This window comes from Stigmatopora nigra, chromosome 7 (assembly GCF_051989575.1).
Source record: "Stigmatopora nigra isolate UIUO_SnigA chromosome 7, RoL_Snig_1.1, whole genome shotgun sequence".
In the NCBI taxonomy this organism is placed as follows: domain Eukaryota; kingdom Metazoa; phylum Chordata; class Actinopteri; order Syngnathiformes; family Syngnathidae; genus Stigmatopora; species Stigmatopora nigra.
In genome coordinates, this window is record NC_135514.1 from 3,895,670 (window position 1) to 3,912,520 (window position 16,851).

General features: G+C 39.1%; 1 protein-coding gene across 1 annotated transcript; it reads left to right on the forward strand.

Annotated features, from left to right (window-relative positions):
• The first annotated feature begins 1,971 nt into the window (after window positions 1-1,971).
• On the forward strand, window positions 1,972-15,924 carry sall3a (spalt-like transcription factor 3a). Its single transcript, XM_077721365.1, has 4 exons — window positions 1,972-3,186; window positions 9,544-12,681; window positions 13,844-14,181; window positions 14,289-15,924. The coding sequence occupies exons 1-4, from the start codon at window positions 3,105-3,107 to the stop codon at window positions 14,718-14,720; spliced, it is 3,990 nt and encodes a 1,329-aa protein (XP_077577491.1). The 5' UTR covers window positions 1,972-3,104; the 3' UTR covers window positions 14,721-15,924.
• Window positions 15,925-16,851: the final 927 nt, after the last annotated feature.

Genomic DNA, 16,851 nt, shown 5'->3' on the forward strand with positions numbered 1-16,851 from the left:
GGTAAAAATGTTTGTTTGGGTGATTACACGTTTACTCTGACTCTCTCTCTCCCTCCCTTCATTCCTCCATCCTTGTTTCCGACCCCCACCTCACTGGAGTGGAGCCTCCGCGATAGTGGTCTGAGTATGCTGCAGCCTGCTTAAAGCTATGGGATTTGAATTTAAAAAAAAATGCTGTTTATGTTTAAAGTATTTTTTTTTTTTACAACAGAACCGATATATACATATGGGAAAAAGTAAGAAACTAAACTTAATGTCTTGTGAAAATTCCCATATTATCTCCGATGAGCTCAGCCTCTCCCACGCGATCATTTTCTACTGCTACACGTGCACGAATGCGTGTGGCCCACCCAGCCTGAAATGAAACGGCCCCTCGCCTCTTTGAATGGCAACAGACACGTTCTCTCTTCTCCTTTCATCATCAGCAGAATCGCGATTAGGCCTGCGAGAAGATTGTAAAAAAGCGCTGGGAAAGGAAAAAGAGAAAAAGGATCCTCATTCCTCCCGCCTTTGTGATGATATTGATGATGATGATGGCCAAGTGGACAGTTTGATTTTTGTGTGCCGAGCTTGTTATAAAGAATCAATATTATATCAAGGGGGCAACTTTAGTGATAAAGGACTTCAGCCACCCCGGCTATTCATCATAAGTCTGTAGCAAGCAGATAGGTCAAAAGAAATTATATTGCTCTAAAGAGTGTGTCTCCTTATCTCTCAGTAGCAGGGTAGAGGAGGACAAGCCGATCGATACAGTAGCCACCGTGGACTCTTTGCAATTATCAATAGCTGATTTTGTCTTCCCGAGGTTGCATCTATTAATACCAGATAATAACGGGCTTTTGGACATAACTTCTACGGGGATGATGGAATGAGAGGAGAAAGAAAAGTTTGCTTTGGACGACCTTGTGGCCTGCGGATTTGTCTCTCGTATGAGGTGGAGACAGGGCAAGTCAAACAAACGAAGGAGGGGGGGTTAAACAGCCCCTCTGAATCAAAACATTGAGTTTTTTTCATCCTCTTTCTTTTTATTCACGCACTAAATCAACTTCTGATATGACGAGCAAGAATCTTATCGTAGGTAATATGTTTAAAAAATGCCTGGAATTATTTTTAATTGGGAATTAAAATTATACTGTAATATTGGTTAACCTCATTTGTTGCCATTGAAGGCACTTGGTGTCCAATTACTTTTGACAGAGATTGCTGCCACCCCTCTCATTCAACGTGGATTTGATCAGTCCTCTAGATTTAAATTAATCAGATGTCTACAATGGCAAGGAATAAAGTTTAATATAATGTGATTGAAAAAGTGTCAATGGGGACCTTAACCAGAGTATCTTTTTTTTGTTTTTAATTCATTTTAATAATGTTACATTTTTTGTGTTGACATTTACTCATCAATAAGCAAAAAATATAGAATTACTTATCTAAAAAAATAACTCACTAATAATTAATATTAATAATATCAAACAATTTGGGCCTACATGAACCAAAATGTAATTCTTTATAAGTATAAGAGTACTTAAGTATAAGAGTACTTAAGATTATAAGTGTTGTTTAATCTCACTTATATTTTTGCCACAATGATATGCAAGACTATTTATATTTAATGGTTTTACATAAATGATTTGAACATCACTGTTATTATACCAGTACTATGAGAATAAAAATGCACAATAACATTCAAAATTGTGTGGTTTCTTTAAAAAAACATCTACAACAAAAACAATAAATTATACCTTATAAAACTCATAGGTTACGGACGAACTGCCACAAAATTAACCCAATAGCCCATGAATAAAAATAACACAACATTTGTGACAGCCTGTCAGATGATGACTGGTGGGATGTGTTAGGGGCATCTTGGGATGGGAGGTCAAATGAAATGTGGGTGTTGACACGAGTGTGAGGACGGTCCATTCAACAGTAACGTGGTGGTACATCCTAGCGGTGGCGGGGAGCAATGGGCTGAGCCTGCAGCTTTGGTGGGGGTTAAACACTCACTCTCACCGCACGTCCCCACGCACTCGAGTACGCGGAGCCCCGCGCGACAATCCGCAGGACCGCCGGGCCGCTCCGAGAGAACTTCGAAGAGGGCCTTGACTGAGTCTCCGAACGCGACATTTTCAATTTCTGGAAAAAGCCAAGCTGAAAGAAACGTCCTGATTTTTTTTTTGTGCGAAAAAAGGGGAGCAAGACACTTGAAGAAGAAAGAGGACGGTGAGCTGTCTACGAAAGGCATTCAAATGCAACTTTTTATTTTATTTTTCTCTTTATTATTATTATTTTATTTCTGAAAAGCGTGGAACCTTCTTATCGCAAACTCTGGAGAAATCTGGTAAATAACAACAAACAAGCAAAAAAGAGCGTCAATAACTTAATATGTGTTTCATGATTAACTCGCTTGAAATGACAAAGTTGAATTGCGCAGGAAAAAAAGAATTGAAGAGAAAAAAGTTGCTTGAAAAAGTATAAAAAGAAGATGTCAAAGTAATGAAGAGGAGGAAAACATCTCGAAGAAGCACTTTATGAGTCCGTGCGCTTACCCAGAAGAAGAGCCCACACTGAACTGAGACGACACCCCCTCACCCCCCTACACACACCCTCCACACGAAAGTGCTGGGCATAACAAGAGAGTCGTGTGTTGTGTTGTGTCGTGTTGTTGAGGGGGGAGGTAAAGAGGAAAGAGACGGATAAAGTCCGAGAGTGAGACGGCTAATTGCTCAGTCGCTCCCTCATTAGCATATCCAATGCGCGTCCGTTGGACTCCAGCCAATCCTCCCCACCGTCACACGGTGCCACTCATCTCCAAGCATTATTCACTATCATAATTATTATACCGACATGCGCAATCCAACGCAGAGCCGGGACAGCGAGAGCGGCTAATTTTTACAGTTTGCCCCCTTTCACTCTACCCGCACACTCTTTTTGGAGAAGAACTTTGGTGAGTCGACCGGTGCGCAGTGCGCTGATGTGTCTGCGCTGCACGCGCATCCACAGCCACGGAGCCCCAAAACAGAAGCAACGACGGAACCGACACCGGTACGGACACCGGTACGGACACCAGTACCAGTACCAGCACTGCAACCACAACCAGGACGAGCATGTCCCGGCGTAAGCAAGCCAAGCCGCAGCACCTCAAGTCAGAAGAGGATGCGCCAATGACTGGGATCATTTCTCAACATGGTGAGTGCAAACAAACTCTTAACTTACCCACATTATATATATTTTTTATATACTTCAAGTAATTATATTGAAATGATTATATATTTTCTTCCATTTCTTCTTTGCACCCATCAAGTAAAGCTCATTATAAACGATGAATATAAGTTGAAAGCCTTTCTTCAAGGTTAAATGACAAGTGTTGAAGTTGAAATCTAGTATTTTAATCCAGTTTAAATAGATTTGCATCCTTTTTTTAGCTGGTGCTTTAGGATTTATTATAAGGAATTTAGTTATACACAGCATGTTTTTCCTACAGGGCCTTCTAAAGGCCTTCAGGAAATACAGCAGCAATGAAAATATTTTCTGTCATTTTACTGAACAATTGTAATGATGGTATATACGGTAGTATTACTTCTATGTGCAATTGGAATACTTATTAAATGTTGATTATTGCTGTAACGTCCATGTTATAATAAAGGGGCAAATAACTTAAGGTTGTGACATAGTCGTCACATTCCTATGCACTTTTTAACCAATATCTAATATAAACCATCATTGAATAATTATTACATTTAAAATGAATGTGATGGCTAGTGTGTGGCATGAGAGCGTGCTGTCCCCCACACCCCCCACTCACACCCTCATCCCCTCCGTGCCTCTCTGTCTTGAAAAGGACCATACAAAAAAGCACTAATTCCGGTGCAGGTTGAAGCCGTGTTTTGTCATGTAAATCTTTTTTGTTTACCCGCTCACACAAATTTAGCACACTTGATGTGTTGCCTTTTCTCTTGCTATGTCAGCATTGCAGCTTGACACATCTTGGGGGGGAACATTGGGAATTATTGTTTTGAAAAAAAGAAAAAAATAACCTTATGGAAATGTATATTTTTACTAATACTGTTAACTCCCCTAAATTTTTTCTCTCTCTCTCCAAGACATAGATTGCATATTGAAATAAATGATAAATCTACAAATGTATGCTTCATAAATTTTTAAATGCCAAAATAATGATCTAATCTAATCTTAAATTTGATTGAAATTCTAATGTTTACTGATAATTTAACCCTGAGCCATTTATTTAAAAATACTCTCAATCTGCAGGCTGTTTAGACAAGAGTATACATGTGTGAGAGTCTATTGACCTTTTCTCTTTTGCGTGTGTGTTTCGATGTATTTCGTGCTTGTGGCCTGCTATTCTTATTTGTGTGTGTTTTATACGTGCGTATGAAAATCTGAATATTTATGCATGAATACATTGCTTTTCTTTACTTGTTTGAATAACGGCCCGATGAATATTTGACGGCTCAAATGCTGACAAGTTGTCAATATTAAGTTATTTATTTATTTTGTCTTGTCAAAATAATCCAGTCCTGAATTGTTTTTAATTTCTTACTGATTTTTTTTCATCTGCTTGATTACCTGGTGCTACATTGATGTGTATCTGCAGTTAAAAAATGAATAACAGGCACACACACAAAAATACAAACAAGCGTGCATGCGCTCACACACTAACTCTCACTCTCACACAAACATATATTGTTGGCCATTGTATTTTAGATAGGAAGTGGCAGCGGAATGTCCCCCACTCTACTGATTTGAGTACTTAACAGTCCTTCTTGTTTTCTTTCATGCAACACTAAAATTTCTCGGAAACAGTCGCAAACTTTAACCCAACACACACACGCACTTAAACACCCCAAGCTGAGAAACACACAACGGTCAGAACAATCTCCGACGCTACCTTACGGGTTACACATCACTGTGTTGGCGCGTGATATCACTCAGCGGCATTTCCAGGCCAGCACAGTCGATCCTTAATGTTGATCATCTTTGAATGTGATTTTGAGTTATTTTACTCATAAAATATATTGCAGATGAAGTAAGTAAATCAAGCATGGGATTTAGTGGATTTTCCCCTATGAACACAATGACTTAAAGTACCAGTGAAATTTAGTGAATACAATTCCACACTAAGTTTTCTTCTTTTTGTTTTTTGTTTTTATTTGGTTAAGACTGTCAATATGAGCTCATCTTAATTGTGTATGAATCAACCAAACATGACAGAAATGTCCATCAGGTGTCATCTAGCTTAGAAGTGTCACATCATCTGACCCTCAGTCCTTCTGAACATTTGCCTTGCTCCGGGGGTTTAGGGGTTGTGTGTGTGTTAGGATTGGGGGCTGGGGGTGCTTAGAAGTGCATTTAAAAGGCTTGCTGATTTAACCTTTGTCCAGCCCAGCCAAGTAGGTCCTGCAGCTTGGTGTCAAGATCCTTAAACAATTAGAACATGGATGCCGTTGACCTTGGTTGCACAAGCTGCTGGCGACTGAGAAACTGTGAACACACACAGGCTCTTCATCTTGTCGCCACTTCCTGTGCAGACAGCGGATTTGGAAATGTGCATGTGGCGCATTAGGTCCGAAGACACGCACGACACATGCAAACATACTTTGAGCTCTTGTATTCTAAAAAACTTGAACGTTATATCCTCCATAAAGCCGAACACAACTTCAACATACATTTCCTTTGACTCCACCTAATCACCTGTAGAAAACGATAGTTCACGCCCCATCGTGCTGTGTACATTTGTTGCAGAGCAACACATTCATTTGCATGGTTTTCAAATTCAATGTTGATAATTTCCCCAAAAATATTATAAAAAAATGCAAAACCTTTTGTGTGACCTGGAATATTTAAGAAGTATTCGGATGCAATCGGTATAATGTAGTGAGAGGACCCCTGCTGACAGTGTTAACGTGAATGCAACCCCCCACCCTTCACCCCCCGAACCATGCATTGAGGCTTTGTTTGGCTTTTGTTTTAATCCCTTCTCACCGATGGGTGCAAGCTGCTAGACCACCCACACAGTGCCATAATGTCTTCAAGAAAGCATTTAAATATGACTCACTTTAAAACAGCTCTTTTAATTACTTTTCTGTACCGAGAACACATACTTCATTACTGCAAAAAATCTAGTACAAGAACATTTTTTCATAAGCGTTTTTTCCCCTGTCGATTTATGAATATTTTATGTATTGCTCCCTATGGTACAGGTGTTTATGTATTACATTATTATGAAATGATAACATTATCAAACAAGGCCTCACCAAAATCATCTCAGATGTTTGGGCCTGTATAAGAAGCTCATTCATTATCACTACGTATTCCAAAACTCAAACATGTTTTTTGACTGTAAGACAGAAGTGAGTCATTGAATGCTACATTTTCAAAATTTTCCATTAACAAATTGTTAATGTTTTGGCTGCTTTGCTTCTGCACACAATAAGAAAGAGCTCTCTGTTAATCCGCAAGCGAACCAGAAAAATGACACCCATTTGAGTCTCTGCAGGTCCGAGAATGCATGAAGACATTTGAAGAGATGCTCAGTGGGTGTCATTTTAAAAACAAACATGCCATTCAATGAATACATGTGGAAAACTAAATGGAAAAATATTTATGTTAATACTATTATTCATTCACAGATTTTATATGTATAATGTTTTTTATAAATGAAAAATCTCTTCTTATCCAGGCCCCATATTAAAACCTATCTTACCACATTTGTTTTTATCCTACAACACCCGTATTACTGATCCATGCATCTGAAATTCCAATGATTGATCCTACAGAACCTTAGTTTTGCATTTTAAATGGCAAAAGGGAGGAGCATCTTCTCGAAGATTTAAAAACTACAATGATTTTCATTTGTTTTTTTTTGTGAAAAAAAAAGTTCAAAGACAAATTTGAGGAGCAAATTTTTGGACATAATACAGCTAAACAGTTTTATGAGATATAAGTTTTACTTTTGTAACGAGCAAATTTCACCACTATGGTTTCCTTTGTGTATATTCATTAAGGGAGCCTGAGAACGGTCAAGAATGGCACCATTTGTAATTGTTCAATATGCAATGCACCATTCAGTCCACAACACTATGGTTTTCACAGAATAAGTGAATACCTCATCTGATATGTCAGATTAGTGGTTTCAGTTAGCATGCCAGAGATTGTAAGCATGATAATAGACACACATATTCAATGTCCACAATCACCCTATTGACTGTGGTCATCTTAATATTTGCTTCGGAGTAAAAGCTCAATCTCGAAGCTCAAACAATAAAAACGTATTCAGGCCTTTTTCCACCCAGCCTTTTTCCCCCGGTCTTTTTTCCATGTTATAGGAAAATCAATACCTTTACACACAAATGTGCACACCCAGTCTTATATGCACAGCCACAAAATGTCGCCTCCACACTGTGAATGCGTACATCAAACACTTGCATGCAACATTCTAAGATGTTTTTGTTGTTTGTTTTTCCTTCCCTTTTTACTTTCTTCTTGCACTGCTAAAAGCTTGATAATTTATAAATGACAAATATCTGAACAAAGATGTTCGTATGTATGTGTGTGTTGGTATGAGAGAGAGCGTAAGAACGCAGGCTTTCAAAGGTTTCCACTTATATTTATTTGTTTGTGAGTGTAAAAGTGATTGACACTTATACTATTGTAATAACTAATCATCTAAACACTTTGCATGCTCATTTATGTTGACCTTTCAGCTCTCAATTATGGAAATGGATTCTAGTTTCTGTTGCTGGACTAAGAAGATTTTCTACCTGCTGTCTCTTGTCTTCTCACTCACGTGTATTTTTTATTTATTTGCGTATTTGTCCCTTGAATCAGATAATTGTGTACTTTTTAATGTGAAACCACCTTGAAAAAATGTTGTGTGTCTTCTAACACTTAGGGGGTAAATAATGAGCAATGTATAAAAGTTTATACAATTTAAAAATGGACCGCATTCCTATTAAACTGATATATAAGTATATATTATGAATGAGGCATCAACCATTGTGCTATTCTGTTTAAGTTAGGAATACATAGTTAAATACACCCCCTTACAGCACAATGCACAATAATTCCACAAGTTAATGCATAATATTTTTTAGTGTACGAAGACAACTGTTTTAAAAAAAAGTTGTAGCATATCAGCATTCATTCCATGTGTGTTTGTTTTTTACAAAAAGTGTACATTTTATTTTATTATTGCTAAAATCATGACAAGGTCTATTAACATTGTTGCATATTTTATGTTTTAGCCAATATCCAAATAAAGATGACAGTGCTTGTTCAGTCATTTTGGTTTTAATATACAGCACTCAAATCAATTATCTTTTTGTGGACTTCAACAAGATCAGAAAGAAAAATAAAATGAACTGAACATAAATTACAAACACCCATAAATCACTCCTGAAAATAAGTAGTGTTTCATACTGTTGAAAGCAACTAAATAAATGAGATATGTATATTAAAATAAAATAGTTACTATATCATATATACACTGGGAAGTCATGGGGTAGGACAAAGACATGAAACTTACGTAAGACACATGCTTTTGAAAACAGTAATATACTCGTTAATGAAGAGCAAACATTAGTCCTACCTGAAATTAAATAGACTTTCGGATATAAAGACAATAATAATAAAACAATATTAAAATGTAACTAAAAAAGACAATGTTTTTGATTGAGTGTTCCATGGGACAGTTTTGAAAACATGGATTCGCCTTGTTAGACTACACTGTTCGCATGAGCAGGAGGATGTGGCTTGATGTAACTGTGATTAAACATGTGTAACTAATCAGAGACTTTGCTGCCTTCACACTACCATGAAATTTGTAGAGACTGGTTTAGAAAGCTTGGGGAAGTAAGAGAGCGAGAGAGAGTGCGAGAACTATTGAAAACATTTAACATGAAAATTTATTGAGATATTATTTTATTCTATTACTTCAAAGTCAAAGTCATTTAATTGTTAGTAAGATAAAGTACTATGGATTTTTAAGTACTTCGACCAAATACATTGCTCTGTAACACACGATGAAAGGGCCTTTGCATTTGAAATCTACTGAAAATTCAGGAGCCTGATATAAGAGGGGAATCCTAATAAGGCCATCAAAGTCCTGATTTGTACCCAACAGACAAGGCAGCTGTGAATTGTATGAAATATTGGAAATCGATGGGCTCTATGGAATTTCATTAAGCGGCAGTATCCACAATTGATAGGCCCTCATAATTTGATGGATTGCACAAAGAAAATTATTAGCTGGCTCTAGAGACATGGAGTGAATGCATAAACCTGAGTCTTGACAATTGGTGAACTGGGACTAGTTTGTGTGGAGTAAAAAATATAAACATGTAAGAATTGATTTTTTTTTTCAAAGAGAGAGAGAAAATCTAAGGATAAATCTATTCATCACTGCACTGCCGTATATAGTATGTGGTTTCTTTCATTGATTTGTTATTCATGAATTTTATTTATTTTGTCCTTCCCCCTCCTTCTGCCTTCTGTATCCCATCTAAAACCCCTGACCTCCTCCTTCAGCTCGAGGTGATACGCTGGATGATGCTGACAGTGGGAATGAGAGCCGCAGTGGCAGTGAGGAGACTCATGTATGTGAAAAGTGCTGTGCTGAGTTCTTCAAGTGGGCAGATTTCTGCGAACATTTAACAAGCTGCACCAAAAACCCACTAGTGCTTATTGTAAATGACAATGAGGAAACACCCATTCCTACACAGGACTACCCGGAACCATCCCCTGTGCCCAGTTGCTCCAGTGAGCAAGCTGACAGTTATGATGCAAGGGATGGTATCTGCACACCTGCTAGTGAGGGTGAGGATGTCCCAGAGATAACAGTGTCAAATGGGGTCAGGATCCTTGAAAAGGAGGATGAGGAGATGGAGGTAGACCTTTCCTATGAAAAAAACATGGATCTTGGGGAAAGAGATGTCACATCGCCAGAAGTGGATGGCTCTCTACCTCAGCCTGATGATGTTAATCCCCCGAGTGTTACGAGCTATACCTTGCCAAGCACTAACGTTACCTTGGAAACTCTGCATGGCACCCGAGTGGCAGTTGCCCAGTTCTCTCAGAGCATAAGGGCAGCAGCAGGTAGCGGAGTTTCAACCATGGCGATTCCAGTAATCTTGGACCAGCTAATGGCCCTTCAGCAGCAGCAAATACACCAGCTGCAGTTGATAGAACAAATACGTAGTCAAGTGGCTCTCATGAACAGACAGTCAGCATCACAGCCTGCACCCAACCACCACAAAACAGGGACTGGAAATTCTGGACCGGTTTCCACTTGTGCCCCCTCTGTAGCAAGTCAACTTCAGCTCCACAACTTTATCACTCCTCCTGTCCATCAGCTGCCTGTTCGGTTGCCAGCCTCTCTAAATAGCCAAGGTTCTTCATCACTGACCTCTGCACTAGAAGGTCCTCACTCGCAAACATCAAGCAGAAGTCAGCATTCCAGCTTGGCAGTGCCCAATAATTCCTCCAATAATTCAATTTTTCCCCCACCCAGTGCCTCTGGATTGTCAGCTCTACTTCCCTCCTGTTCATCATCAGTCACCAACATAAGCATTAGCAGTACTGTGACAGGAAGCTGTGGAATCAGTAGTAGTACTACTCATCCACGGAACTTGAGCACTCCGCCGCCACTGAGTCACAACAGCCTCCTAAGCTCAGCTTCGAATATGCCACTGATACCTCACAGCTCATCGAGCAGCGTTATCTTCCCAAACCCACTGGCCAGCATAGCAGCCACAGCCAATGCACTCGACCCCCTATCCGCTCTAATGAAACATCGCAAAGGGAAACCCCCAAATGTGTCCGTTTTTGACACAAAGCCAAGTTCTGAAGACCCCTTTTTTAAGCACAAGTGTCGTTTCTGCGCCAAAGTTTTTGGCAGTGACAGTGCACTACAAATACACCTGCGTTCCCACACTGGAGAGAGGCCCTACAAATGCAACATATGTGGTAATCGATTTTCTACCAAGGGAAATCTGAAAGTTCACTTCCAGAGGCATAAGGAAAAGTACCCACATATTCAAATGAACCCATACCCAGTTCCTGAGTACCTAGACAATGTTCCTACAAGCTCAGGCATTCCTTATGGTATGTCTTTGCCTCCAGAAAAACCCGTTACCACATGGCTTGACAGTAAACCTGTCCTCCCCACTGTTCCCACATCAGTTGGGCTCCAACTACCTCCCAGCTTACCAAGTATGATGGGCGGGTTTGGTGATTCTGCAAGCCTCACTCCATTAAATAGGTCTCCGCAAAGACCATCACCCCCATCAAGTGAATGCGCATCTTTGTCTCCTAATATTGTTAATGACTCTGGAATTACCATGACTTCAACTTCCCCAAAACCCACACCAGGCAGTGATGTACCACCTCTCCTCAAGCCTGAAGGCATTCTCCTGCCCCCGACCTGCCTTACTCGGCCAGGAGAAAACACCACCACTGCCACAACAACAGTATCTCCAGTTGTTCTCTCTAACACACTCACCCCCACAACAGTGTCAAATACTTCCCAGGTTACAGAATCCAACAAGAGTCCAAACTCTTCTTCAAACCCAGTGTCACATCCTGTCCTCCCCATGATTTCAGATCAATTTAAAGCTAAATTTCCCTTTGGAGGTCTCCTAGACTCTATGCAAACTTCGGAGACATCAAAGTTGCAACAGCTTGTTGAAAACATTGACAAGAAAATGACCGACCCCAACCAGTGTGTTATTTGTCACCGTGTTCTGAGCTGTCAGAGTGCTCTCAAGATGCACTACCGCATCCACACTGGGGAACGCCCATTCAAGTGCAAGATATGTGGACGTGCATTCACCACTAAGGGAAATCTGAAAACACATTTTGGTGTTCATCGGTCCAAACCCCCGCTTCGAGTCCAGCATTCATGTCCTATATGTCAAAAAAAGTTTACCAATGCTGTTGTTTTACAACAGCATATTCGCATGCACATGGGAGGTCAGATCCCAAACACCCCAGTTACTGAAAATCTCCAAGAAATGGACACAGACCTATCTTTCGATGAAAAGAGTATAGATGCAATGAGCAACTATGATGATGATCTTTTGGATGAAATGGAGCAGGCTATAGATGATGAAATTGACTTAAAAGATGGTGAAATTGATCCATTAAAACCTTATTCACCTGCAAGCTCTCCACCAACATCTATAATGTCAAGCATTGCTGCTATGGAGAACCAGATGAAAATGATTGACTCTACTGCAAATATGACCAGTTCATTTGTCCAAAAGCAATGTCAAAATTTCCCCAGCTATGGAAGTGAGAACGAATGTTTTCCTACTGATTCTTTGTCTGCAGTTGGGGATGCAGAATGTCAAAGCTTGGGTAGTCCTGCTCTGTCAGAGTCCTCTGGGTCTTTGCAACAATTGTCCCCCGCTTATAGCCACTGTGAAAACCAACGATCCAAGTCCCCAGCTGGTCTCCACAATCACAGCAGTGCCATGGCAGTAGAGGAGAGTCATGAAAACAATGGAACTGGCTTGGCAACAGTCAAGTCTGAAAAACCTGAAACCCCATCTCCACTTCCTATAGTAGAAGGCAATGGGGCCCTGGACCTGACTGCTATTCAACCAAGCAGGCACTTTATTAAGGAGGAGAGTCACTTCAGTATGCTGTTTCTAAATAGAGACCGAGGTGGGTATTTAAAAAAAAGTAGTGCTATACGTATACAAAAACAAATCCCAATGATACATATAGAGTTAAAACTCTTATTTGCTGATGTAAGGAAGAAATATTTTATGAGGTATATATCAATAATGTTTTCCATCCTATGTGGAGTTTGCATGTTTTCCCCGGGCCTGCGTGGGTTTTCTCATGCTTGGTAGGCTGATTGGAAACTCTAAATTGCCCCTAGGTGTGAGTGTCAGCGTGAATGGTTTTTTATCTCCGTGTGCCCTGCAGTTGGCTGGCCACCAATTCAGGATGTCACCCGCCACTGTCCCTAAGAACGCTGGGATAGGCTCCAGCACCCCCCCCCACGACCCTAGTGAGGATAAAGCGGTTCTGAAAATGAAATGAGATGACATATTTTTAATATATACTCAGGCTGGAGAAAGTTTAAACAAATGATTTAAAATAATCTATCTGTGTGTCTTTCAAAGTTTTCCTGTCATTTTTTAAAACATGGTATAGATGTAACTATATAAAGGTGTATAAAAGTAATTAAACACTTTTTAAAATTGATGATAGGAAATTGTATTTAATCAAACTTTTTGCATCAGTATACAAATGAGTCTTAAAGAAAAATTGACACCATATAATGAAGCCTTGCAACTAATTATATAACTCCAAATGAATGCCTCCCTTTGCGTAAATCTTCAGTCAACCTTAGAGCCAAGCCTGCCCAACATTTGCAGCATTTCTCCCCCGAATGCTCTGCATTCAGTGCAGATTCTTTTTTGGAATGGTAATAGGTCACTGTGCTTAGTGGCATACAACTTTGTTTTGCTAGAGGACCAAAAAAAAAAAAGTCACTAGATGTGAAGGGGAATGCAAAACTATTCGCTGACGCCCCCTTCTAACAACCCATTGATCAAGAAAGTGTCCAGGTGTAGAGCTATGAGGTATTTAAATAATGACAGAGCATGTAGTGAGTAAAACTGTAAAATACCATTATTGATGCTAAAATAATAGACAAAAATAAACCTCAATTCATAAAACACTTTTCGGACTCCCAGGGTATGTTGGAAAAAAAGTATTATATCGTAACACACCTCAAAAACTATAGAGATTTTTAGTTCCTCTATTTTTTTTAAGTAGACAGTATCTCTAATCATTTTTTTCCCTGTGGTTATAGGTCTTAATGCTCAAAACCTGGCTAGCACTGCATCAAATATGATCAAAATGGAAATGAATGGGCACAACAAGGCAATGTCTTTGAGCGACAATTCCCTCCTACCTGTGGGGATTCAGGTTCCTGCTGCAGCCCCCCAGACCACTCTTAGCCCTAGCACCAACCCTATGCTAGCTCCTCCACCCCCAAGACGCACCCCAAAGCAGCACAACTGCCACTCTTGTGGGAAGAATTTCTCTTCTGCCAGTGCGCTTCAAATCCACGAGCGTACACACACTGGAGAAAAACCTTTCGCTTGCTCCATCTGTGGACGGGCTTTCACTACTAAAGGCAATCTTAAGGTATGCAATCAGTTAATGAGATATGATTCTAAATTTCTATCTCTTGTCTAAAATGTTTCTAGATATTTCATTTGTTTTCCTTTTGTTTACTGTTTGTTTACTTTTAGGTGCACATGGGCACACACATGTGGAACAATGCACCAGCACGCAGGGGTCGGCGACTATCGGTGGAAAATCCCATGGCCCTACTGGGCGGGGATGCAATGAAGTTCAGTGAAATGTTCCAAAAGGACTTAGCAGCTCGGGCCATGAATGTTGACCCTGGTTTTTGGAACCAGTATGCAGCTGCTATCACCAATGGCTTGGCTATCAAAAACAATGAGATCTCGGTCATTCAAAATGGAGGCATCACCCAGTTACCTGTCAGCCTCGGTGGTACAGGAATAACATCACTGCGAGCAATGCCTGGTGCAATTGACCGTCTGCACACAGGCAGCAACTCTCCTATGACTGGAATTGAGAAAGCTACACTTGAGGTCGGCTCAAGTCGCCCCTTCTCAAGGTATATGGAGGAAAATAAAGAGATTGGAATAAATTAGAGAAAAACAATGAGCAAAGGCTAAAAGTCAAACGTGGAAAAAAACTGCTGATCCAGTCTAAATCTCATGTTACTATATTATGTACAGATTAAATATTTTTTTTGCTTTTTGAAAAATTGGAATTAGTTGTTGATTAGAGGTTTTTTGCCTTTCACCAATTCCCTGTTCACTTGATATTATGAGAGATGGTTTGTCTCTTTTTGGGAATACATTACATTGTCTTGCAAGATTTGCATGATACTTACAGTTTTTATCTGTATGTTTGACTGCTTTTAAGAATTCCTCTGAAAACCGTGATCGAGCCTTATAATAAAATTGGCAAACATCTTGGACATGACTAAAACACAAAACATTGAAACTTTGTTCATAAGCATTTAGTAAACCTTCTTTTTCAGTGCTCTTTCAGATAAAAAGGGCCCTGAATAGACCACGGTATAGTCTTTCTGTGCTTGCCTGATATTTTTTTCTCATGAACAAAAAAAAACTTGGAAAAAAAAACAATGTTTTAACTATTTTAATCTTTACAGTTAGTCTCCAAGCATTGTCTTATAATATTGTTCTGTGTCTTTAAAATTAATGATATTGACAAAAAAGCGGGTATACAAAAATATATTTAATGGCCCAAACATTATTGATTATCTTGTTTTTGTTTTTCATTCTACAGGATTCACTAATGAATATTTCTTTCTTCAAAAAAAAGAAAAAAAACTATTTGAGTTAACAGAGAATATTCTGAGATTTTTATTTGGACATCTGATACGACTCTGTGTCTCAATACATGGAAGTGATGTTATGTGAGGCTAGAGAAGTCCAAAGCTGCTATGAACACGACCCTGCTTTTGATCTTTGTAAAAAATATAAAATAAAAAAATAAATGAGGAAAAAATACATGTGATCTTTTTGGAAAAAAAATATCTATGTATAGAAATACCATCAAATCTAAAACAGGTATGCATATTTTGTATCACATTATGATAGACATCATGATTTGAAAGTATTTGTCATGTTTGTGAATGCACTTTTTAAAAATAAGACATTTTATTGGTGATAATGTTAACCTTTTGACTGAGCTATCTATGTGCTGTTTTTGTTGTTTTCGGCTTATCACTCCTAGAATTTGCTGTTGGTTATTGCATCAGTGCTACTCTTTGGAGTGCAAACCCATAAGTCAATCAAAATCTTCAAGAATAAAATAATGACCACAGTGTTGTCATTTGACTTTTTCTCTTCCCCTGGATCAGTGTCTGTTTTTGAAACTGCTTTAAAATAGTCAAAATAAATGAGTGTAACCATCTATGTAAGTGAATTACATTACATACCCTTTGAAATTTGTCCTTCAGTTCCTTTTTTGACAACTGCGTCAAGATAAGGTAAGTTAAGAAGTGCAGATGTAATTTTTTTACATACAGAAATTAAGCGTCTTACTGTTCATACCATCAATAAACAAAACTTTGTCAAAAAATGATATAGGACCATATAGAGTAATACCTTGATATGCGAGCTTACTGCGTTCCGGGACCGAGTTCGTATATTAATATACTCGTATCGCAAATCAAATTTTCCCATATAAAATACTAACTAACCGCAAACTGTTTCACCTATATCCCCATTAAAAGGAGCCACTCGCTCTCGCATGAATATTACTGTACTGTAACACAATGCAGTTGCATGTACAATAATACAAATCCATACAAGAGATGGTGTTGTAGTACATTCGCCAAACTTGCAACAGTGCAGGCCACATCCGATCAGTGGCGGTGTGATTGTGAGTGCAAATGGTTGTCTGTCTCTGTCTCTGTCAATTGGTCTAAACGCAGTTTATAACACCAAGCTGATTAAATAGAATTTCCATCAATACAGAATATGCATCTGGAGCTCACAATAAATGTAGTAACCAGTGATGGTACAATAGTATACGTCCAAATGAGGTGAACGATTTCAAAATCACAACAGTTCATCTTTGGTACATGGCTTTTGTTATCAAAGTGATCAAAATTAATAGGATAGGTTCATCCATCTTCCAAGTCGGTTGTCCGCACAACCTAGGCGGACCTTATTCCAGCTAAGAGGTGTGGGTGGGTTATACCCAGAATCAGTTGCCAGCCAACCATTCTCATGCACATTGATACAT